Here is a 22,971-nt window from a genome sequence, read left to right as displayed (position 1 = left end):
AAAGTACCACAAACTAGAGTTAGGCTGGGGGAGAGAAGCTCTGATACACACACAACAGGGCCCGTCCCCTCCAGCAGGGGGACGGACGGACACACACACACACGCACACACAGCAGGGCTGATCCCCTCTCCAGCACGGGCAGCACACACGCACACAGACACACACACACAGAGCAGGGCTGATCCCCTCTCCAGCACGGGCAGCACACACACACACACACACACACACAGAGCAGGACTGATCCCCTCTCCAGCACGGGCAGCACACACACACACGCACACAGACACACACACACAGCAGGGCTGATCCCCTCTCCAGCACGGGCAGCACACACACACACACACACACACACACACACACACACAGACACAGCAGGGCTGATCCCCTCTTCAGCACGGGCAGCACACACACACACGCACACAGACACACACACACAGCAGGGCTGATCCCCTCTCCAGCACGGGAAGCACACACACACACACACACACACAGACAGTCTCTCTCTCTCCCCGCCCCCCTCATTCCTCCTCTCCAGACACACACGCCCGGCCCGGCTCCCTGCGCAGCAGACTCGGACCCGGACCCGGACCCGCCCCCGGGCCCCCCCCCGGCAGCCGCAGCCAGGTGAGTCGCGCCCCTCTCCCTGTGCGGGGGCCGGGCAGCCTGGCCCCCATCCCCGCGGCCTCTGGGCTCCTACCAGACAGGGTTAACCCCCTCGCCCGCTGGAACAATTTGTAGGGGAGGGGGCTCTGAGAGCCCTTGACCAAACTGCAAACCCCGTATATATACTAGAAACCACGTCAAGCACGGCTGGTTCCAGCACCTAGTCCCCCACCCCCCGGGAAACCAGCGGTACCTCCCTCAGGCAGCTGGGGAAACTGAGGCACGGAACAGGCAAGAGTCCTGGCTCCCAGCCCGTCCCACGTCAACCCACTAGACCCCACTCCCCTCCCCTAGCTAGGGATAGAACCCAGGAGTCCTGGCTCCCAGCTCACCCCCTCGCCAAATCTAAGCCCTGGAGAATTGTTCCTTCAGGTGAGTGATTTTGCTTTTGCTATGGGGAATTCGGGGGGAGGGGGCAAGCTGGGATTTAATGGGTTAGAGCAGGTGGGCTGGGAGCCAGGACTCCTGGGTTCCTTGCACCCCCAGTTCTGGGAGGGGGACTGGTATCTAGTGGTTAGATGGGGGCTGGAAGCAAGGACTCCTGGGTTCCTTGCACCCCCAGCTCTGGGATGGGGACTGGTATCTGGTGGTTAGATGGGGTTGGGGGGAAGGCAGGACTCCTGGAAGACAAGTGGGGTCTAGCGGATGGGGGAGGGGAGTAATCCGGACTCCTGGGTTCTATTCACAGCAGGGATGCCACCCCGCCAGTTCCCCGCCTTCTCTGTAGCGGAGACCTTGAGGATGGATGCCGTTGCTCTGGCTACAGCTGTACAGTGTGTCTGGGAACATTGCAGGGGGGGGACAGGTGAATGGGTCCCACCAGGGGGCGGTGGGAACTGGCAGGGGAGGGAAGGTACGTTCTGTTCTTGGCTGGGGGCGGGGGGCTTGGAGGCAGGACACCTGGGTTCCCCCTGTGGGAGGGGAGGGGAGTGGGGTGGGGTCTAGTGGGGGGAGGCAGGACTCCTGGCTTCTCTCTCCAGCTCTGGGCACGGAGTGGGGTCTAGTGGTTAGAGCGGGGCGGGGGGGGGGAGATAGTATTTATACAGAGGGGTGAACGCCAGAGAAGAGGAAGGAGCGACAGACGCTCCCCCAGCGAATCAGTCGCAGAGGCAGGAAGAGGACCCAGGAGTCCTGGCTCCCAGCGGCCCCCTGCTCTGCCCCCCACGCAGGGCTGCCCAGCAGCGCTTCGGACGAGGCTTTTCATCTCCCCGCAAGGAGCTCGGGACTCGCTGAGTTCTGCAAAAAGCAGCAAGAAACCGCCCTCCCCCCCGGCCAATGTCGGTGAGTCCTGCTCAGGGTTGTTACTACTAATAATGATAAACAGAACAGCAATAGCCGGGGGGGGGCGCTAAGAAAACACCCCCTTACTTTGGAAATATGTTGGCAACTTTAAACCCACCCAGAGCCAGGGAAAGAACCTAGCAATCCTGGCTTCCAGCCCCCTGGCGCTGATCACTAGACTCCACTCCCCTCCCAGACCCAGGGAAAGAATCCATGAGTCCTGGTCCTGACGCCCAACCTCGCCCCCACCCTGCTCTAACCACTAGACACCACTCCCCTTCCAGAGCTCAGGATAAAACCCAGGAGTCCTGCCTCCCAAACACCCCCCCCAACCACTGGACCCCACTCCCCTCCCCTCCCAGAGCTGGGAATAGAACCCAGGAGTCCCAGCTCCCAATGTCTCCACCCCAACCCTAACTACTAGATCCCACTCCCCTCCCAGACATGGGGATAATAACCAGGACTCCTACCTCCCACCCCCGCACCCCAACCAATAGATCCCACTCCCTTCCCCTCCCACAGCTAGAGCTAGAACCCAGAAGTCCTGCTTCCCAGCCCCCCCTCTAACTACTAGACCCCCCTCCCCTCCCACAGCTAGAGCTAGAATCCAGGAGTCCTGACTCCAATTCCCCCCCCCCCCCCCCGCCACACACACACAGTCCCTCCAGCTAGCACAGGGGCCTGGGCTCCAGCAGCCGGCTGCTGAAGTGATGATCATGCAGCAGCCATGCTCAAGCCCTAACCACCCCCCACAGGGGCAGGGGGCCTGGGGAGCTGGCTCCTCGCCCAGTGCTGAGCGCCGAGCGCCGCCAGCCCCCCAGGCCGCCCGCCGGCACAGCACCCAGCTGAGCTCTCAGCCCCACGGGGCTGGGAAATTGACGCATTAGGATGGAAGCATTGGGCCCAGCTGGCTGTTTGGGAACAAAGCAGGGAGGGGGGCCTGCGGTCAGTGCAAATGCGCCCATTAGCGTCACTAAGTGAGCGGGGCTCAGAGAGAGGGACGGGTGGGGGGAGCCGTAACACACACATACACATGCACACACACACACTCATTCCTTCCAGCAGGGTCGGTCACACGCACACATGCACATATAAGAACGGCCATACAGGGTCAAACCAAAGGTCCATCTAGCCCAGTATCTGTCTACCGACAGTGGGAAATGCCAGGTGCCCCAGAGGGAATGAACCTAACAGGCAATGATCAAGTGATCTCTCTCCTGCCATCCATCTCCATCCTCTGATGAATAGAGGCTAGGGACACCATTTTTTTTACCCTTCCTGGCTAATAGCCGTTTATGGACTTAGGGAACTGGATAAATTCATGGTGGCTTTTAAACATTGTTATAGTCCTAGCCTTCACAACCTCCTCAGGTAAGGAGTTCCACAAGTTGACTGTGCGCTGCGTGAAGAAGAACTTCCTTTTATTTGTTTTAAACCTGCTACCTATTAATTTCATTTGGTGACCCCTAGTTCTTGTATTATGGGAATAAGTAATAACTTTTCCTTATCCACTTTCTCTACATCACTCATGGTTTTATATCTCTCTATCATATCCCCTCTTAGTCTCCTCTTTTCCAAGCTGAAGAGGCCTAGCCTCTTTAATCTTTCCTCATATGGGACCCTCTCCAAATCCCTAATCATTTTAGTTGCCCTTTTCTGAACCTTTTCTAGTGCTAGAATATCTTTTTTGAGGTGAGGAGACCACTTCTTTACACAGTATTCGAGATGTGGGCGTACCATGGATTTATATAAGGGCAATAATATATTCTCAGTCTTATTCTCTATCCTCTTTTTAATGATTCCTAACATCTTGTTTGCTTTTTTGACTGCCTCTGCACACTGCGTAGATGTCTTCAGAGAACTATCCACGGTGACGCCAAGATCTTTTTCCTGACTCCTTGTAGCTAAATTAGCCCCTATCCTATTAGCCCCCATTATCATACACAACCATTAGTTTAATTAGTACATGGGTAGTGGTGGGGGTGGAGGTTTGGATCATCCAGCATTCAGCTGAGACTGGGACCTCAATGGTGGCCCAGTTATGGGGTCCTGGCTCCCAGCCCCTGCCTGCTCTAACCTACCAGACCCCACTCCCCTCCCAGAGTCATGGGTAGAACCCAGGAGTCCTGACTCCCAGCCCCCAATCCAACCTCCAGGGAGAGAACCCAAGCATAGAGCCTTTCACAACCTACCCTGTCTCTTCAGCAGGGTGATGCCACCCAACAACGCCACATCTGGGGAGGCCTCGCTGCGCCAGGCCATGAAGGTCACCACGGCCGTGGCTTTTGGCTTCATCTTCTTGGCAGGGGCGGCCGGGAACGGGGCGGTGCTGTGGGTCACGGGCTGGAAGCTGCGCTGGACCCCCAACACCGTGTGGTTCTTCAACCTGGCCGTGGCCGACGTGGCCTCCACCTCTCTGATCCTGGTCACCGTCCTGTACCTGGCCCTGGATCTGGACTGGCCCTTCGGCTCCGTGGCCTGCAAGTTGGCCAACTGCCTCTTCGGCTTGAGCCTCTGCAGCGGGGTCCTGCTGCTCAGCGCCATCAGCGTGGACCGGTGCGTGGTGGTGGTGGCCCCTGTCTGGTGCCGCAATCACCGCACGCCACGGCTCAGCTGGGTGGCCTGTGCCACTATCTGGGCCCTGTCGCTGGCCACCTTCGTGCCCAGCTCCTTCCTCTTCTCCGAGCTCTCCTTGGAGAGGAACCGGAGCTCCTGCAGCAACCTGGACGTTTTCCAAGACTGGAGGCGCCAAGAGGCCGAGATCTTAACCGTATTCATCTTCCTCTCCCAGTTCCTCCTGCCCTTGATGGTCATTTCCGTGTCCTACTCCATTCTGGTGGTGGCCATGAGGCGGAAGAGGCTGGCCAAGTCCAGCAAGCCCCTCCTGGTGGTCACCAGAGTCATCTTCTGCTTCTTCCTCTGCTGGTCGCCCTACCATGCCTTGGCCTTAGCCAGGATCTCCATGGCCCACATGCCCAGCGCCGTGCGCCTGGTGGCCATCCCTCTCTCCAAGTGCCTGGCCATGTTCAACAGCTGCATCAACCCCCTGCTCTACGTCTTTGCCGGGAGGGAGTTCCAGAATGCCGTGCGGAGGCCGCTGGTGCAAGCCTTCAAGGCAGCCTTCGACGAGGCACCACCAACTCATGTGTGACAGGGGAGACGCCATACTGCAGGAAGCCAGCTGAGGGAGCTCTCCCCTGGCAGGCAGGGCTAGCCCTGATGCCCCAGCATGGCACTAGGGGGCGCTGTGCTGCAGGGGGCGGAGTGGGGGCTCTCCCCTGGCAGTCAGGGCCAGCCCTATGCCACTAGGGGGCACTGTGCCACAGGGAGCCAGCTAGGGTTGCTCTCCCCTGGCAGTCATGGCTGGCCCCCATGCACCTGAGTGGCACTAGGGGGCGCTGTGCTGCAGGGAGCTCTCCCTTGGCAGTCTGGGCTGGCCCTCATGCCTCTGGGTGGCACTAGGGGGCGCTGTGCTGCAGGGGGCAGGGTGGGAGCTCTCCCCTGGCAGTCCGGGCTGGCCCTGATGCCCCGGGCTGGCACTAGGGGGCGCTGTGCTGCAGGGAGCTCTCCCCTGGCAGTTCGGGCTGGCCCTGATGCCCCTGGCTGGCACTAGGGGGCGCTGTGCTGCAGGGAGCTCTCCCCTGGCAGTCTGGGCTGGCCCTGATGCCCCTGGGTGGCACTAGGGGGCGCTGTGCTGCATGGGGCAAGGTGGGGGCTGCCCTGGCAGGCAGGGATGACCCCCATGCCCCAGTGTGGTGCTAGGGGGTGCTGTGCTGCAGGGGGGGCTCTGCCCATTATGAACCAGAGACCCTGCCTGGGACATGGACATTTTCCTATGTCACCTGTCCCTGGGTCCTTTCCTTTCAGGTCGGGGGCAAAGCTGTGGCTAGAACCAAGATCTCAAGCCCCATGTCCCACCTCCTCTCTCCCGGCCTCGGGTGGGAGCTGGCCAGGAAGCAAGTGCGGTTTGGAAGGAAACTCCTCCCACCTTGGTTCTGAACGGAAACAAAAAAGACCTCATGTCAAGATACCAGATTGTGAAACCTGGCACAGCAGGTTTGAAAAACAAACCCAAACCCAGGGCTGGTTTGGAGGCACTGGAAGTTTGATGCCACCAGGACTTGTTAAATACAATTGATAAAATACCAATTAATGGTTTATCATATAAAAATAACTATTGACCAAGACATGACCACCTCCACGCTGCCCGAAATGGGGACTTCTTTGCCTTTGATGTATTTCAAAACCCCAACCAAACCCATTCTGGCCCTTCCATTTGCTCCATTGCACAACGCACCCAGGTCAGTCGCTGCTTTGGTTCCTCTCTTAATAATAATAGGAGATACACCCGGCTCCTAGAATAGGAAGGGACCTTGAAAAGTCATCAAACTCCAGCCCTCTGCCTTCACTAGCAGGACCAAGTACTGATTTCGCCCCAGATCCCTAAGTGGCCCCCTCAAGGCTTGAACTCACAACCCTGGATTTAGGAAGCCAATCCTCAAACCACTGAGCTATCCCTCCCCTAGAAACATCAAAATCAGCAAACCCATCTGGAAACCCCCAAAAAAGGGTCATTTTGAAATGAAACGACTCAGCTGAGTCCACCGGCTTTGAACCCGCCTGCCTCGCCAGGGAATTGCCTCTGAACAGACGCCTTCCCCAGCTTGTGTCCATTTCAATCCAGTGGCGTTTTCCAACACAGACTCCGCCCTTTGGAAAACCTCAGGCAGCTCTCCTGGAGGGGGTGGCCTCCACTGGGGGCACAAAGAGCCCCCCAAGGGGTGACAGACCTGTGTCTGCCCTCAACAGTCATGGTACTTATAGGGAGAAGGAAGGGATCAAGAGGCTGATCTCCAGGTGACTGGGGAGGGGCCCTTCCCCACAAAGGGGCCCAGCCCCAGGCTGGGGGACAGGGAAGATGCAGGCCCAGCTCCAGGCTGGCTTGCGGGGCAGGGAACAGGACATAGGCACTTTCCCCTATAGGGGGCAGAGCCCCAGGCTGGGAGACTGGCTGGCTCAGGGGGCAGGGATGGTCCTAGAGTCCTCGGCTACTGCAGCACTTGTCTGGAAGGAAACTGAAATTCCAGGGAAAGGGTCACAAACCCTCAGTGCTTGGCCTGAGGCCCTCGACTTGCCAGCCCCAGCTCAAATCCCTTCCACCGCCCACAAGTCCTCACAGGGGTTTCATGGGGACACAGAATTTTCCATTACAGCCTGTCTCGGCCGCTGCAGCTGCCTTGCTCTGGAGCTGGATAAACAGCTACCCAGCCCAGAGCTGGTTGCTTCTCACCACCGCATGAAGGGTTCCTGTAGAACCAGCCCCAGTGCCCCACCCCAGAGATGGCTGCATCTCAGCAGGGGGTGAGCGATCCCTGTATAAACAGCCCCTGCACCCCACTGCCCCCTAAGGTTCCTTCAACCCTCTAAGATCCTCTTCTTCCACCCTCCACCCCGTGGCTCTGTCCACACCACAACCACGCAGGAACGATCGAGCATTTTATTAATCATGGAGAAGAAAAAAAATAAAACAAGTTTCCACAAAAAATCCATTAGCTTGAAAGTGACGTTTCAGTAACGGTGGGGGGGTGGGAGGGACGTGTGTTAAAGGGTGCGGGGGGTTATGGATCACCCTGTATTTGCTCAGTGCATGACCACCAGGGCAGCAGCGACAGGAAGGGGACGCTGGGGAACAGATGTTTGGGTGGTAAGGGTGGGAGTGACCCAACCCCCCTTGACCTCAAGAGGCCACCCCATTCCCCACCAGACAGCTGTGATGCCCTGCCCCTTCCAGGTGAGGGGCACAACCCCCCAGAACTTACAGCAGAGGCATGGGGCAGGACTGACAGCCATGGGGCTAGAACCCAGGGGAAATCCTGAGCCAATTCCTGCCCACTCAGCAGCACCTGAGGGGTGGGGGCTTTTCCCTACCACCACCGAGAGGCCACAGTGTGAACTCAGAGCAGATTTTACACACACACACACACACCACCCCCCCATGACCCAGACCAAGGTCATGACCCCCCCACCCCAAACATTGCCTGTAAAATCCCAGCTCAGTTCTCCCAACGTAGCTCCCCCTGGGGGCTGGGAAAAGGGGCTCAGACCCTTTTGAGGGTTGATTTGAGAATGTCAGCTGACCTGCTGCGGTGAGGGGGGCTGGGGGAGCCCCCCAAGTTCTAATCAGCAGCTCACACCCTGGAGAGATCGCCCCGGGGGTTTCAGGCCCTTTGCCCCATGGCTGAGAAGCATCTGCAGCCTCCTTGAGGTTGGCATCAGGCGGGCACCTGCCAGCATGAACCTGCCCAGAGCCCAAAGGTGAAACTGACAAAGGAGACCCCCCACCCCCTGCCCCCAGCCCAGGGTGAAACTGACCAGTGCTGAAACTAACACTGAAGAAACCTGTTTCCATGGGGAGGTTTGGTCTTTTCTCTGCTTAAAACTTGCCCCGGGGGGTGGTTCGGGGAGTGAGAACAAGGGAGGAAGGAGAGGAAGGAGGAGAGCAGGGACACAGGTGGCTGTGAAACAGTGCATAAAACCAGCTGAATGCAGCCCTGCCCCCACTTCCCCTCCCCCCCATCTCCTCCTGTGCCCCTCACCCACTGGGCAGGGACTGGAGGGGCGAAGCTGCCGCTAAGGGACATGAGGAGCCATCCAGAGGGGGAGACAGCGCAGGGATGGGGGACTCCAGGAGCAACGAGGCACCCCCCAAACTGCAGTGTTTGACTGTGGGGGAGATACTGGGGGGCTGAGTGCTGTGTGCCGGGTGAGTGACCAGACAGGAGATGAACTGTGGGAGGGGGAAGGGCAGTCAGGCCCTGGTGAGCAGGGGGCTGATCGGAATGTGGGGGGGTCTGTATTGGGCTGTTGGGCACCCCTACCCAACAGGGGTTCATACACATGCACAGAGGCTTGGGGAGGGGCCAGGGACCGAGGGGCTGACAGCAGCTGGAGGTCAGGGAGACGACAGGGCACATCCTCGGGGTCAGGCCAGCGCCAGCACTGTGGGGAGGAGAGAGAGAGTCAGATCACAGGGTCATGGCTCTCAGCCCCAGATACTCCCCCCTTTCCAGATGGGGGAGTTCTCCCTGCAGGCCCATCCCCCCACAACTGGAAAATGGCAGAAGCCAGATGGGGTATCACATCACCTAAGCAGCCCACACACTTGGTGGAGGCTTCTGGGTTCCCCCTCTCTCACCTGACAACCCTAATCATACAACACTGCCCCTGATCTGATGTGGGGGAGGGGTTCAAGGCCCAGCCCGATCAGAGGGGAACAGGGAACCCACTCAGAGATCTGCTGATTGCCCCGGGGAGAGAAGAGGACATCTGGAACCTCCCCTTTGAACCCCAACACCACTTGGATGTCTCCCTGCTCCATAAAGGAGCCCCCTCCTATGGCCACCCCATCGCACACAGCAGAGAAGGGGTCTTTGACCAAGACACCCCCAAACCCCATGCTCCCAGCAGGTCTGAGTCTCCGCACAGCTGGGGAGGATTGGTGATGGGAGGTAATGACTACAGACCTCGCCTAGCACTCCCCACCCCCACAGGGCCCCAGGAGGCTGGATCAGTCAGGCAGGGCCCACCGACACCCCGCTCCCTCCAGTGGGGAGGGCCTCAAGGGGCTGTGGGTGCAACCCAGTCCCAGCCTCTTCCCGTACCGGTCAGGGCCTCCTGTGCGAAGTATTTCACGTCAACGTCCTGGTCCTGCGTGAGCTTCTCCAGCACAGGCTTCACCTCATTCTGCAGGGTGCTGTGGGGTGCAGTGGGGCAGTTAGGGGGACCCACAGAGCAAGAGACATGGGGGGCAGAGCAGACTGGAACCTTGGCCCAGGGAATCCTCCCCCCTCCCCGCAGCTACTCGGAGGAGGAGAACAGCAGCTGGGAGTCCTGCCTCCCTCCGCCCCTCCCCTTGATGCCCCCCAGCCCTGCCTCAGTGCTGCTCCCCCCCCCCCCACACACCCCATCCCTGCTCCTCTAGAAGATCCCAACCTCCCCTCCCCAACCCCAACCAACCCTGCCCAGTGCCACAGCCCCAGCCCCAGCCCGGCCCAGCCCCGCCCCTTGGCTGTACCTGTTGTCCAGGATTGGTCCTATTTTCTGCAGGGACTTGGCCACATTGAAGCGGACATTGGCCACGGCATCGCCCGCCATGCGCAGCACAGTGGGCAGCATGTGTTTGGTGGTGATCTCCTGCCCGCACACCTCCGAGAGCACCTGGAGGGCGGGGGAGAGTGTTACGCCAGCGCTGAATCTGTGCCGATCGCCCAAAACAGTAGAACCCAGGAGTCTTGGCTCCCGGCACTAACCTGTAGACCCTACTTCCCTCCTAGAACTGGGGAGAGAACCCAGGAGTCCTGGCTCCCAGCCCCCTGCTCTAACCCCTCGGCCCCGCACCCAAGGCGTCTGGGCTCCCGCTGCCCCCAGCAGGGCACTCACATTGATGCAGAAGAGCGTGGTCATGCGGTGCAGATAGTTGGGGTCGTTTGACATGGCCAGCACTTTGGGGATGATCGTGGCGTGGGCCCAGTCTTTGCCGAATTTCTCCACCAGCTTCTTCAGGTTGCTGGTGGCTGCCTCCCGGATGGCGTAGACTGGAAAGGGAGGAGAAAACACATCACCGGGGGTGGCCGCGGCTCTGTGCCAATCCTGACTGCTGGCTACCAACAGGGGCATGTTAACCCCAATCCCTCCCCCCTGAGATCTCGGCTAGGAAGAGTCACCCTCTGGATTCTGAGTCTTCAGGGGTTACAATTCACCCTGCCCCCGGCAGCCCACATTCACCAGGTGCCCTGTTTATCCCCCATTTTCGGCAGCCACCCTGCAAAACACTGGGAGGAAAAGAGTATTTGTCGAGGTTTTCCCTTTATGTTTCTGGGAATTCTCATGTAAAACACAGGCACTTTCTGCTTCAGCTTTCCCTGCCGCGCAAGAGTTGCTGATTGTCCCTAATAATCCCCCATCGGATGCCATTAGAAATCCCCACCAGCCCCAGGGCTTCTCGTGGCCAAGAAGGTGAAAAATTGGCTGTTCCTTTTAAACAAGAGCTGGGATTTATGCATGATCCGAGTCCAGAAGTGCCGAATTAGATCAGTCGATGTCATCGACGCATAGCGCAGGCCATTCCATTTCCTCCAGCTCCCCCCGGGTGGAGTCCTACAACTTGCACATGGCTAAAAGCATCTTCCAGAGATACCTCCAGTCTGGATCTGGGCCTTATTCTCACATGAATTTAAGTGGCTCCCCTCTGGGAAGAACTGAGGAAGCCAGGGCAAGCTACCCCCAAGGAAGCAGAGCAGGCTCTGGGGGGAACTGGGGGTGGAGTCCTGAGACAGGGCCCACCCGGACCAGGAAGAGATGAACGGCAGGAGTGGCTGGCGAAGGGAAGCAGTGGGTGAACGCTGCTGGGGAAGATGCAAGGCAAGAGGTGCTGGGCCAGGCAGCAGAGGGTTTCGGTGGAGCCCGAGAGGGGCTGAACTATTAATTTGGGCACCTGGGTTGGCCTCTAAGCTGGACCTTTTGCTGTCATGGAAGGGGAGTGAAGTGACAGGCGAAGACCCGAGCCACTGACTCCCCAGAGATGGAGTTGGGACTGGAAACAGCCACTGGAGGGGGACGTGTAGGGTACAAGAGGCAAAGCCCTATGCAATGCCATGTCGAGCCACAAGGGGCGCCCTAGAGGTGAGGATGCCCCACCATTTCCACCCTAAGCTGAATCACACATGCAGGCCTAGGATGCTGCATCTCTAGCCCTCTGTCCCACCCACTGCCCTGCAGCTGAGGAGAATTCTCACCTCCTCCTGTCCCCCACATAACCCCTTTCAGGAGTGGATTACCTCTGTGGAGCCCCCTACACACAATCCCTTCCAGAGCAATGGGGGAGTGAAACAGACTGTCTTGCTCACCCCATAGAACTGAGCTGAGCCACAGAGCTGAGGAGCAAAGCTGTCCTGAAACCGACCAGACTCCTGTTAATTGCATTTCCCTGGGGGGAGTGACCTAGATCTTGTCAGTGTCACTGGCTGTGACAGCTTGGACCAAGTGGATGGGGCTATAAAACCCCCAAGCAGAGGCTCTGGGAGCCCTTATAAGTCAATAGACCAAAGGGCAATTCATCAGTGAAGGGTAATTTGTTTACATTCGAGTAGGATGCAGAGCCTCTGTAGTGGCTGTGTCTGAGCGGCGCCTGGCAGAGACAGCTCTGGCCCCATAGAGCGCAGGCGAAAGGAAGGAAGGAGTAAAACCCCCCGATTTTTAAGCCAGTCTGTGGCACAGCCAGGAACAGAGCCCAGGAGTCCTGCCACCCAGCCCTCTGCGTGAGCCTCGAGCAGCCGTTGCCTCCTGTGACCTTAGAGCCCATCTCCCACGATGCACCGTTGCTCGGTCAGAGTTGCGGGGCTCCACCCTGCAGCAGTGAGGTCCCCACTCAAACCAAGGGCCCAGGAGCCAGCACTGGCCACGGGGAGAGCCCTGAGGGGCGGGTCCCTGGAGCGACACTCACCATGATCCACCAGCCAAGCCATGCACAGGGAATTCAGCTTCTCGTCAAAGAACTCCACCCCCTGGAAAGGAAGAGACCGTTAGCTCTGGAACTCTCTGCCAGACCCGGGACATGGTGGGAGAGACGGGGCCCCTGGAAAACAGGCACTGTTTGATTTCACAGATGAGGGGCTCCTGGCAGAGAGAACCCAGGAGTCCTGGCTCCCAGGCCCCTGATCTAACCCACTAGAGACCCCATTCCCCTGGGTTCTCTCCCTAGTTCTGGCAGGAGTCCTGGCTCCCAGCAACCCCAGACCTGATGAATTGAGCTCCCTGCAGCACAGCGCCTCCTAGGGCATCGGGGCTAGCCCCCCACAGCACAGTGCCCCCTAGTGCTACACTGGGGTACTGGGGCCAGCCCTGACCAAGTGAGAAGCCTAGACCCTCTCATTCAAATCCTGATCAGGCACCTCCCTGCTTAGCAAGAGACAGGACACCTCCAACCAGGCCTGACCCTCCAGGCCTTGAATCCTGAAGCCCCCCGGCTACCCGTGGCCTCCTTACCAGCTGCCCGGCCAACAGGGGCATGTACTCAATGATGGCCAGCCTGACGCGCCACTTGGCATCCTCGGCCAGCTCCACGATGGCCGGCAGCAGCGACTGCGAGAGCTGCCGGATGCCGATCACCTCGTTGACGCAGTCCAGGTTCGAGATGATGTTGAGCCGAACCTCAGGGCACTGGGGGGAGGGGTAGAGCTCAGAGCAAAGGCTTTCCACACAAGATCGAGCCCAGGAGTCCCAGCTCCCCAATGCTGTAACCACTGGGGCCCACTCCCCTCCCAGAGCCAGGAATTGAACCCAGAAATCCTGGCTCCCAGCTCCCCATGCTCTAATCACTAAACCCGACTTAGTTCTTCCCAAAGGAAAAAAACAGCTACCAGCAAGACAGGAGCACAGCGGACCCAAAATGCAGCCACCTCTGGGGTGGGGCGCTCACCTCGTCTTTGAGCTGGGCCAGGAAGAGCGGCAGCAGGTGCTCAATGGTGTTGTCCTTGCCCAGGATAGGTGACAGCCCCATGATGACAGAGGCCAGCGCCGACTTGACGTGCTGATTGGCGTCCGACACCAGCTCCTGCTCGGGGGGGGAAGAAGGGGGGTGTTAACGCAGATGGGCCGACGCCAGTCTCATGGCACTGTGAGCTGCAGGGGCTGCCTCCCACAACCCCCTGTGTCCCCTTAAACCCCCCCCACCTCACCCACTACCCCTTCACACTCCTGTCCTTGGTGTCAACCCCTGACCCAAACCCCTACCATCCTCTTATGCCCCTGCTCCCCAGGCCCTCTACATCCCTCTCCCCATGCTCCCCTGCCCTTCCACCACATCCTGTGCCCCCTATTCTCACACCCTCCTCCCCCTACACCATGCTTCCCTCTACCCCATTGTGCCCCTATGCTCCCCTGCCACCCACCCATCCTTCCCCTGCGGGAGGGAGGATGCCAGCAGCAAGGGGGATCAGGCTGAGCCCCGCCCCGTACCTTGATGCAGGGCAGTATCTGGGTCATGATGACGTTCTCACGGCAGTCGGCTGACAGGTTCTCACAGAACTCTGGGGAGGGCAGATGGTGAAAGGGGACAGGGGTTAACGAGGGGGAAGCAGCTCCCACAGGGGGCTGAGACCAGCTGCTTCAGGAGGCCGATGCAGGGCACTGGGAACCGGAGTTCAGACATGCAGCAAGCGACCTACTCCCACCCCCTTTCTCTCCCCAAGTCTATTTGCTCCCTCCCAAATCTCCCCCCAACAGCAGAAAAGGCCAGGATCATACCCACCATCCATCCCCCTCCCCTAAGGCCTCCCCCAAGGGGCCAGGATCAGCTGAGATCAATACCCTACACCCAGCAGGGTAGGACCACCCCCTCCTGTCTATCCAGTCCACGAGACAGGCAAAACCATCCCAGCTCCAGCCAATTACCAAGGGCTCCACCCACGGGGTTCCCAGCCAGTCCCTGGGGGAGACTATATCCCACCCACAAGCCCCATCCACCCTCCCCCCAACGACCCCCTCTGGCTGGTCCTTCCAGAGGGCAATCCCGACAGATGGGGCACCAAGGCTGACCTTTGACCTTGTGGGAGGCAGCAGCCCGCACCTCGGCCTCACAGTCCTTCATGAGGTTCTGGAAAGCTGGCACCAGGTCGGTCTTGGTGATTTCAGGCCCAACAGCTTTCTGGAGCTGTTTGGGGGGGGGGGGGGGGGAGAGGAAGGGCAGTGGGTCAGCAAGGGACAGATGGGGAGTCACCAGACCAACAGCCTGTCGATTTCAGCTCAGGGGAAATCGATAAGCATCAACACTGTGCAGAGATCTCAATCCCCACCGGCAGGCCCCAGCGATCCCAGCCCTGAGCTCCCCCCTCCCCCAAAGCTCTGCCAGTGCCCCTCACTCCCGACCCACAGCCTCCTGCCAGCCTACACAACATTAGGTCACCACAGATCACTGGAGCGAGGAGGGAAGCAGCACTCACCTCTGTGAACTTATCAGCCACCATGTACCGGACTCGCCATGATTTGTCCTCAGCTGCTTGCCGTAGCGTGGGCATCACCAAGGACTCCAAGTCCTCCTGGGGCAGGAGCTGAGCGATATTGACGCAAGCCTCCACCGCCAGCAAACGCACAGAGTCCTGCGGGAGAGAGGCAGGGATGGTTTAATGCCAGACCCCACTCCCCTCCCAGAGCCAGGAGGGCGACCCAGGAGTTCTGGGCCCCAGTCCTCCTGCTCTAACCCACTAGGCCCCACTCCCCTTCTTGAGCCAGGGAGAGAATCCTGGAGAACCCAGTCCCCTCCCCCACGCAGCTCTCACCTGCTCATCGGAAGCCAGGTTGGAGAACATGGGGATAATCTCGCCCTTCACATGCTCCAGCTCCAGGACCTTTGCGAACTCGCCCAGCTTGGAGGCTGCCGCCCTCCTCACCATGGGGGTGTCATCGGAGCACAGGTTCCGGAAGTACCTGCCGGGGACGGGGGAGTGAGATGCCTGTAAGAGCTCCTCCCTGTCATCCCAGTTCAGCCCCAGGGGCCCATGTAGACCAGTTCCACCCCCTCTGCCACTCCAGATCAGCCCCATGGGCTCATCTAGCCTGGTGTCCCACCCCGGATCAGACCAGTCAAAGGAGGGTGAACCGCATCTCAACTGCCTCCAATCACAGAGAGAGAGAGAGAGAGACACACACACACAGATCCCATTTCTGAAGGGGATGATGAGGTAACAGGGACCTGTCCCATGGACTCGGGGTCCCTTCCAGCCCCGTGATCAGCCCTGCAGGGAGAGGGAGGGTCCCACAGACCCAGAGGCTCTCACCCAGCCCCGCATTCAGCCCTGAGAGGGTCTCCCCCAGTCGCGCAATTGGCCCCAGAAGGGTTTCACTCACTGCCGGAGCTCTGCCTTGACCGAGCTGGACACGCGAGGGTAGCAGACGCTGAAGAGGCCACAGGCCGAGGTGCGGGAAGTGAACCAGTCGCCCCCCGCCAGGCGCTTCACCAGGGGCACGAAGTGTCCCTCCAGGTCCGAGGGCGAGTGCTCATGGGAGATGGCGCGCAGCGACTCCACCGCCTTGTCTCGCACCACCGTCTCCTCCACCGTCGCCAGGCTCTCCAGGGGGGGCTGCAGGGGACAGTGAGATCGGAGCTGGACTGATTCCACCCCTGCTTGGAGTGGGGAGAGCACCCAGGAGTCCAGCCCCCTCCCCGCCCCGCCCCCAAACCCACAATGCCCCACTCAGAGCTGGGAGAGAAACCAGGCGTCCTGACTCCCAGTCCCCCCCTCTAATCCACTAGACCCCACTGCCCTCTCAGAGCTGGGGATAAAACCCAGGCGTCCTGACTCCCAGACCACCCCCACCAACCCACTGGACCCCACTCCCCGGCTCACAGCTGGGGAGAGAACCCAAGCATCCTGCCTCAAAGCTCCCCCTACCCCCTCTCTAACCCACTAGACCCCACTGCCCTCCCAGAGTTGGGGATAGAACCCAGGTGTCCTGACCCCGCCAGTGCCCGCATGATGAGGCTCCATGCCCTAGGTGGCAGGGTCTGACCTACCAGTAAGCAGTGCACATATTCGGGTCCCCCAACCAGAGCGGTGAAGGTCCCCAGCTGTTCAGCCAGAGCCAGCAGCACCTCGTCCTCATCGTAAATCGTGTCTGCAAGAGAAGTGGCAGGTGAGCAGGGAGAGGATGAGGCGGCGGACACCTTGGAAAGCCAGGCGCGTGGGTTCAGAGGGAAATCGAGAGCCGCTAGTTGACTCAACACAGGGCCCTGTCTCCCCGACTCACTCGGACACAGGGTTTCAGCAGTAGCATTCTAGAGCCCGCTCCTGCCCTGAAGGGGGGTGGAAAGCCTACAGCCCCCGCTCCAGCCCTGCAAAGCCCCTGCCCGCCCCCCCCACACCAACAGCCCTGCCCTCCGCCACCAGTGCTGGCTATTGCTATCCACCATTTAAAAAGCACAGCGAACCGAGGTAGTTTACCCAAGGTCAAAGTGGGGGAGAACCCAGGAGTCCTGGCTCCCAGAACCCCCTGCTCTAAGCCACTAGCCCGACTGCCCTCTCAGACCCGGGGAGAGAACCCAGGAGTCCTGGAGGCCAGCGTGGAACCCTCTGGTCACCTGTGAGGAAAGGCAGGAGCTCGCTGCGGGTCCTCTCCACGCCGAGGGCCAAGGCGATGGTGGAGAGTTTCTTGATGCTGTTGAGCCGTAGCTGTGTGGAGAGAAGAGTGGGTGAGAACTAGGTGACCAGTGCAGACCGGGGAGAGGGACGCTGGGCTAAAAGCTAGGTCAGACCCCGGGCATCTGAATCACCACTGAAATCAGCTTCCCACCTGGCAATTTAAAAGCAAAGCAATTTGTAATGGCAGCTTTCCGCAAGGGGATTGTAATTGCCTCGCTCCAAATTGTGGTTTAAATCGCCAAGTTTAATTAACTTCTCCATTTGGGCTGCAGTGATGGTCTAAAGAAAGGCGCATTCTCCCTGGCTGATGGGACCATTAAAACACGTCAATTACAGCTAAATGGAGCTGTCAGCCTAGACTTCTTTCATCTTTTGGCTGCTTAGGAGGGGACGCTAACAATATACATTGATTTAGGCCATTCTAGAACACAGTATTTTCAGATGCTTATTAATAACATCTGTAATCTGTTAGAAAAAAGTGACTGATCGGTGGCTTGTTCACTAGCTAATTCACTTCTTCCTCGTGATTTATGTGAAGCTGCATTCGGACGGCGACTGGAATTTAATTACACACACAAAACAGCATGTACAATTTATTTGTATTAAATAATCTCTCACACAGAAGTGCAAGTCCTCGGTCCCCCACAGGAGCAAGTCCTTAATACAGTAGATGACCTACTGAAGCAGATTTACAGAGCTTAACTGCAAAAGTTAAATATTTTTCCCAATTCTTTCTTTATACAGAAAAGCAACCTTTCAGTCTAAGTTTGCGACAGACTCACAGATTCAGCATTTGTTTTTTATTTAAGAGTTTTAAGAGACTCCTAAGTTCAGGCCCGAACATATTAAAACATATAAAACACAGATTTCATTTTAAGCAAGTTTATTTGAAAAAATTATTATTCTAATTTAAACAAAATAAAAACCTGACTTAAATAAAAACACATCACTCTTTATCAATCCTGTAGCCACATGAGCATTGCTGCTGAGACAGGAATTAATTTCAGCTCTTGACCACTGACTGCAGCTACCTCAGATCTCCTTCCTGAGGCCAACTTTTGATATTGGCCCCTGCCCTGCTGGGAACAGCTCTGAGAAAACACCAACTCATGACATGCAAGAGACTGTCAAAGAGCAGTGATTACACTTTTGGACACACATTTCTTCTTGTGTCCCTTTGCTTCCTTTACCAATTTTCTAGTTCCCCTTTCTTCCGCTATATATTTTTTTTCTTTTTTATAGCTTCCTTCACTTTCCTTCTAAATCACACCAGTTTGTTGTTGTTGTTTTTAAGCAGTATGGTTTACTTCCTTGATTGGGGCTTTTCAGGCATCCAGTGGGATTCATAACCAGTGGTCTATTATGAGTCACATTTCCTAATTCAATTCTTCCTCCCAGTTGATTTGGCTCAATTATTTTTGGCTTTCTGAAACTGGCCCTTTTAAAGCACCATATAAAATCTCTCTCACTGGTCTGGACTTCATTCTGTTTGTACATTATAAATGTGATCAAGTCATGATCACTCGCACCTAAGTTACCATTAGTTTTTAGGTCTGTGATTAGCTCCCTTTTACTGAGAGGACGAGAGCTAATATAGAATTCCCCCACATTGGACGCAACCCTTTCTGAGTTGGGAAATTGTCCTCTAACACTTACAAATTCCAAGGATGTTTTAGTACTGGCAGCCTGAGAGCTCCAGCACAGGTCAATCAGAGTGAAGCCCCTCAGGATCTCACACTTTTTCCTCCTGCACATTATAGATCTGTCCTCCTATTCCCCAGCATGGACTACAGTAAACCCCAACTAATATTGCATCTTGTGCTTCCTCTGTTAGGATATTTATCCATAAGCATTCAAGATCATTTTCTTCTGAGTTATCAGTGACTCAGAAACAGGTGATGCCATTTTGACAGTGCCCCTCCCCTTCTGCCCACTCAACAGGGGTTTTCAACCTTTTTCTATTTGTGGACCCCTAAAAATTTTCAAATGACAGGAATCTTAGACACAGTCTGCAGGCCGCCAGGGAACCATGGACCATAGGTTGAAAACCACCCTTCTATGGTAAGAACTACCTTTCGCTGACCCCCTAAACGCAGTCTGCAGTTCCCCAGGGATCTGTGGACCACAGGCTGAAAACCACCGGTTTATGACCATTGATATTAACATTCCAGTTGTGCAAATCATCCTGCCAGGTTTCAGTAATACCACCTCGACTGAGCTTTTGCTCATAAACGAGTAATTCCAATTCCTTTGGTTTGTAACCCAGGCGCTTAGCACTGGAGTAGAGGCAAGTCAAGAATTTCTTCTCTTCATGCCCTTCCGTTCCTTGATTAATTTTGTTCTCAACATCTCAATTCTGTGCTCAGGGCTCGTATCTTCCCTCTTTTTATCCTCCCCTTTTGTTACTAGTTTAACACCCTCCTGACTAATCCAGGCAATCCCTGAGAAGGTCAGTCCCCCTTCCAAGCTACACAGCCGCCACTCCCCATAGAAGCTGGGCCAATGTTCACATTCAGATGGGAACAGAACCCAGGAGTCCTGTGCTCTAATGCACTAGACCGCACCCCCCTTCCAGAGCCGGGGAGAGAATCCAGAAATCCCAGCTCTCAGGCTCCTTTCACTAACCCCTAGATCACACTTCTCCCCACATGCAGCCCACAGCTTCTCCCCCTCGCAAGGTCTACTCCCACATCCCTTCCACTGCATCACCACTGGGGCATCCTGTCTGGCCAGTCCTACTCTGCCTGATATACCCACTCTGAGAGCCACACCCTGGAGATAGCCAGGTAGAAAGGCCCTGTACAGAACACATTCCCCACCCCTAGCACATCCCCACAGGTATGCAATTAGAGCAGAGGTGGGCAAACTACAGCCCAGGAGCAGCATCCAGCCCTCCATTTTAGTTTGGTACTCGAGCTCCCGCCAGGGAGCAGGGTCTGGGGCTTGCCGCTGCTTCTGGGAGCCATGCAGAGTGGGGCATGTCCCCCTTCCAGCTCCTAAATGTAGCGGCAGCCAAGGGGTTCCACATGGTGCCCCTGCCCCAAACGCTGTCCCTGCAGCTTCCATTGGCCAGGAACCATGGCCAATGGGAGCTGAAAGGGCAGTACCAGCGAACAGGACAGCGTGCAGGGCTGCCTGGCTGCGCTTCCACATAAGAGATTCTGGGAGCTGCTTGAGATAAGTGCCACCAGGAGCCTGCACCCCCGATCCTCTCCCATGTCCCAACCCCTTGCCCCAGCCCTGATCCCCCTCCCGCCTGCCAAACCCCTCGGTCCCAGCCTGGAGCACCCTCAACCCCTTATCCCCAGCCAGAGCCCTCACCCCATCCCCAGCACCCCAACCCCAGCCCAAAGCCCTCTCCCACACCCTGAACTCATTTCTGGCCCCACCCCCGGGCCCACACCCCCAGCCAGTGCCCTTACCCCCACCTGCACCCAAACTCCCAATTTCTTCAGCATTCATGGCTGACCATACAAAGATGTGGCCCTCAGGCCAAGAAGTTTGCCCATCCCAGCTTAGATTCCCATGGCAGCCCTAAAACACCATATGTTGATCTAATTACCCCCCCCCGACCCACTCACCCCACAGATAATCTCCCCCTCCACCTCTGCTCCCATATTCTCCATCCCCCTCCACCCTCATCCTTAGCCTGAGATCAAAGCTACCGGAGCACCCCCTGAACCAAGCCCGAGCCCCCTCCCCCCCCCGAAAGGAAGAGATCAGAGCACTGTGTCCTCCATATATACCACGGTTATATGGCAGGAACTTTTCCAGCCAATCACACAGCTGCTTCCTAGGCTAATCCCAGTATTGGTTCCTGGGGGGCATGCCCCCCCTACACCACAGCCTTTCCCAGCCACTTTTATGCAACAGCTCATTGAGGGGAGCCCCGAGATTGGTTTTTACAAGCTTTGGCCAGCATTAGTCATGGAAAAGTCTAGTAAGGACCAATCACAAGCTGCTCATGACAAGGAAGCCCTAGGCTTGGCTGTGATAAACGACACTCTCCTGGGATGTGCCCCAACCAGCCACATTCACCACCTCCTAGGGGACGCCCAGGATTGGCTGCCACATGTCACTTCCAGTGATGCCACAGGCCAGTGGCAGGGACTGACTCCCACAGATCATGCTCCCCAAGACAGAAACTTCCCCCAGCCAATCACAGAGAGAGGTTAAGGATTGGCTCTCACAGGCCCCACCCCCACTCTATATACCACAGGGGAGCCCCCTTTGGCCAATCCCACATGGAGCCCCAGCTCAGTGGTATATCAGGGTATAGCCTGTAAGACGCTCTTAAGAGCCTCTCTGATTGGTTCCCTGACTCCCCAGTATACCATGCCCCCCACCCCCCAAATCTGGCCAATCAGCAACCTCCTCTCATCCACCCCACCCCTGGGGAACGAGGCATGGCCTGTGATTGGCTATGGGGGATATACCTGGGCAGGAGCCAGTCCCCCCTCGCACCACACCCCAGGTCACGTGAGCCAACCCCCATGACCGGCTCTATAGGCATCCCACAGCCAATCAGGGGTCAGGGCTCACTGAGCCAGGAGAAGAGACACCCCGCTGGAATGAATGGGGGAGACGTTCAGCCAATCAGCGGCCGTTTCTCATCTGACCCACGAGGCGGGGGAATCGGACACACTGGCCCCCAGACTGCCATTCAGCCCGATGCGGCACTCGCATCCAATCAGGCGTCTCCTCTCACGCCGCAGCGCCGCTGTGGGGATGAGAGGCGGCCCCTGATTGGACGCCGGGCCCCGGGCTGCGTTCGCCGTGCGGCTCCCCGCAGCCCAGCCGCCTCCCCCCGGCCGCGGCCCGGCCCGGCCTCCCCAGCCCCGGCCGGCACCTGGACGTCCTCGTTGCGCAGCTCGTCGATCAGCACCGCGATGGGGTAGAGCGAGTCATCGCCGTCGGCGGCCGCCATTTTCGCTCCCAGCTCCGGCACTAAGGAAAACGCGGGGTGGCCTCGGCCGCTTTGCAGGGGCGGCTCCGCGCTCATTGGCTGACGGCGACTGTAGTCCGGCCTACTCTCGCAGTCATTGGCTGATTGGGCAATAGCCTCGCCCTTCCTGTCATGCCATTGGCTGGCACCCGATCCGGTGGTGGAATCCCATTGGCTGAGAATTTAACCAATCATCTGAATTATTATTGGCTAATGCCACACCTTTCTCCCGCCCATTTTCTATTCCCATTGGTTCTCAGTGCATTTTCCCCGTCTCCTCCATAACGCCATTGGCTAATTCCGCGACATAATCCCACCTTCTATAATTTCCAATTGTATGATAATACCCAAGATGCCTTCTCTCCAATCCCATTGGATACTGTTTCACTGTCAGTCCAGCCTCTTTCTTATTTCTATTGGATAAAAACCCTTAAACCCGCCTTCTCCCTCAGACTATTGGATTAGACCACCATTCCAGTCGCCAAATCTCCCAACCTATTTGTTGCTTTCCTCGAGTGACAGGCTCAAACCCCACCCCTAGTGAGCCCTCGCTTTGAACGGGGTGTCGGGCAACTAAACTTGGTGGTGAGGGCGGTGCCCAGAAGGCGGAGTGTATACGCGTTGCCCCGAGCAACAGTGGTGTCGGCCATCTTGGTTCCGTCCCCATGACAACGGCTCTCACAGTCCTTGGCAGTGATAAGGTCTCCGACCTGTGGCGTCATAAAACCCGATCCACAATGATGTCACACAGCTTTTGATGATGTCATAACACGCCGTGATGTCACAGCACAACAGCCTCTAATATGATGCTTCGTGCCTATGAGGATGTCCCACAGAAACTATGAGGTCATGGTGCCAGTGATCATGTCATAACACCCATTGTGATG

The 22,971-nt window shown here is 57.5% G+C and overlaps 2 protein-coding genes across 2 annotated transcripts; one reads left to right on the top strand and one right to left on the bottom strand.

The window, feature by feature from the left end:
• Positions 1 to 1,916: 1,916 nt before the first annotated feature.
• LOC115640499 (chemokine-like receptor 1) lies at positions 1,917 to 5,165 on the top strand. Its single transcript, XM_030543319.1, has 2 exons — positions 1,917 to 1,945; positions 4,151 to 5,165. The coding sequence occupies exon 2, from the start codon at positions 4,158 to 4,160 to the stop codon at positions 5,094 to 5,096; it is 939 nt and encodes a 312-aa protein (XP_030399179.1). The 5' UTR covers positions 1,917 to 1,945; positions 4,151 to 4,157; the 3' UTR covers positions 5,097 to 5,165.
• A 2,263-nt stretch (positions 5,166 to 7,428) lies between these two features.
• PPP2R1A (protein phosphatase 2 scaffold subunit Aalpha) lies at positions 7,429 to 22,102 on the bottom strand. The gene is made up of 15 exons (XM_030543258.1): positions 21,989 to 22,102; positions 17,079 to 17,169; positions 16,515 to 16,615; positions 15,848 to 16,080; positions 15,280 to 15,427; positions 14,944 to 15,099; positions 14,540 to 14,654; positions 13,961 to 14,031; positions 13,422 to 13,556; positions 12,989 to 13,162; positions 12,447 to 12,507; positions 10,385 to 10,539; positions 10,020 to 10,162; positions 9,607 to 9,698; positions 7,429 to 8,944 (listed from the first exon to the last, which is right to left on the bottom strand). Exons 1-15 carry the CDS (start codon positions 22,064 to 22,066, stop codon positions 8,928 to 8,930), a joined length of 1,770 nt encoding a protein of 589 aa, XP_030399118.1. The 5' UTR covers positions 22,067 to 22,102; the 3' UTR covers positions 7,429 to 8,927.
• Positions 22,103 to 22,971: the final 869 nt, after the last annotated feature.

This window comes from Gopherus evgoodei, unplaced genomic scaffold (genome assembly GCF_007399415.2).
Source record: "Gopherus evgoodei ecotype Sinaloan lineage unplaced genomic scaffold, rGopEvg1_v1.p scaffold_31_arrow_ctg1, whole genome shotgun sequence".
In the NCBI taxonomy this organism is placed as follows: domain Eukaryota; kingdom Metazoa; phylum Chordata; order Testudines; family Testudinidae; genus Gopherus; species Gopherus evgoodei.
Note: the sequence above shows the minus strand (reverse complement) of the source record. Positions and strands in the feature narration are given on the sequence as shown.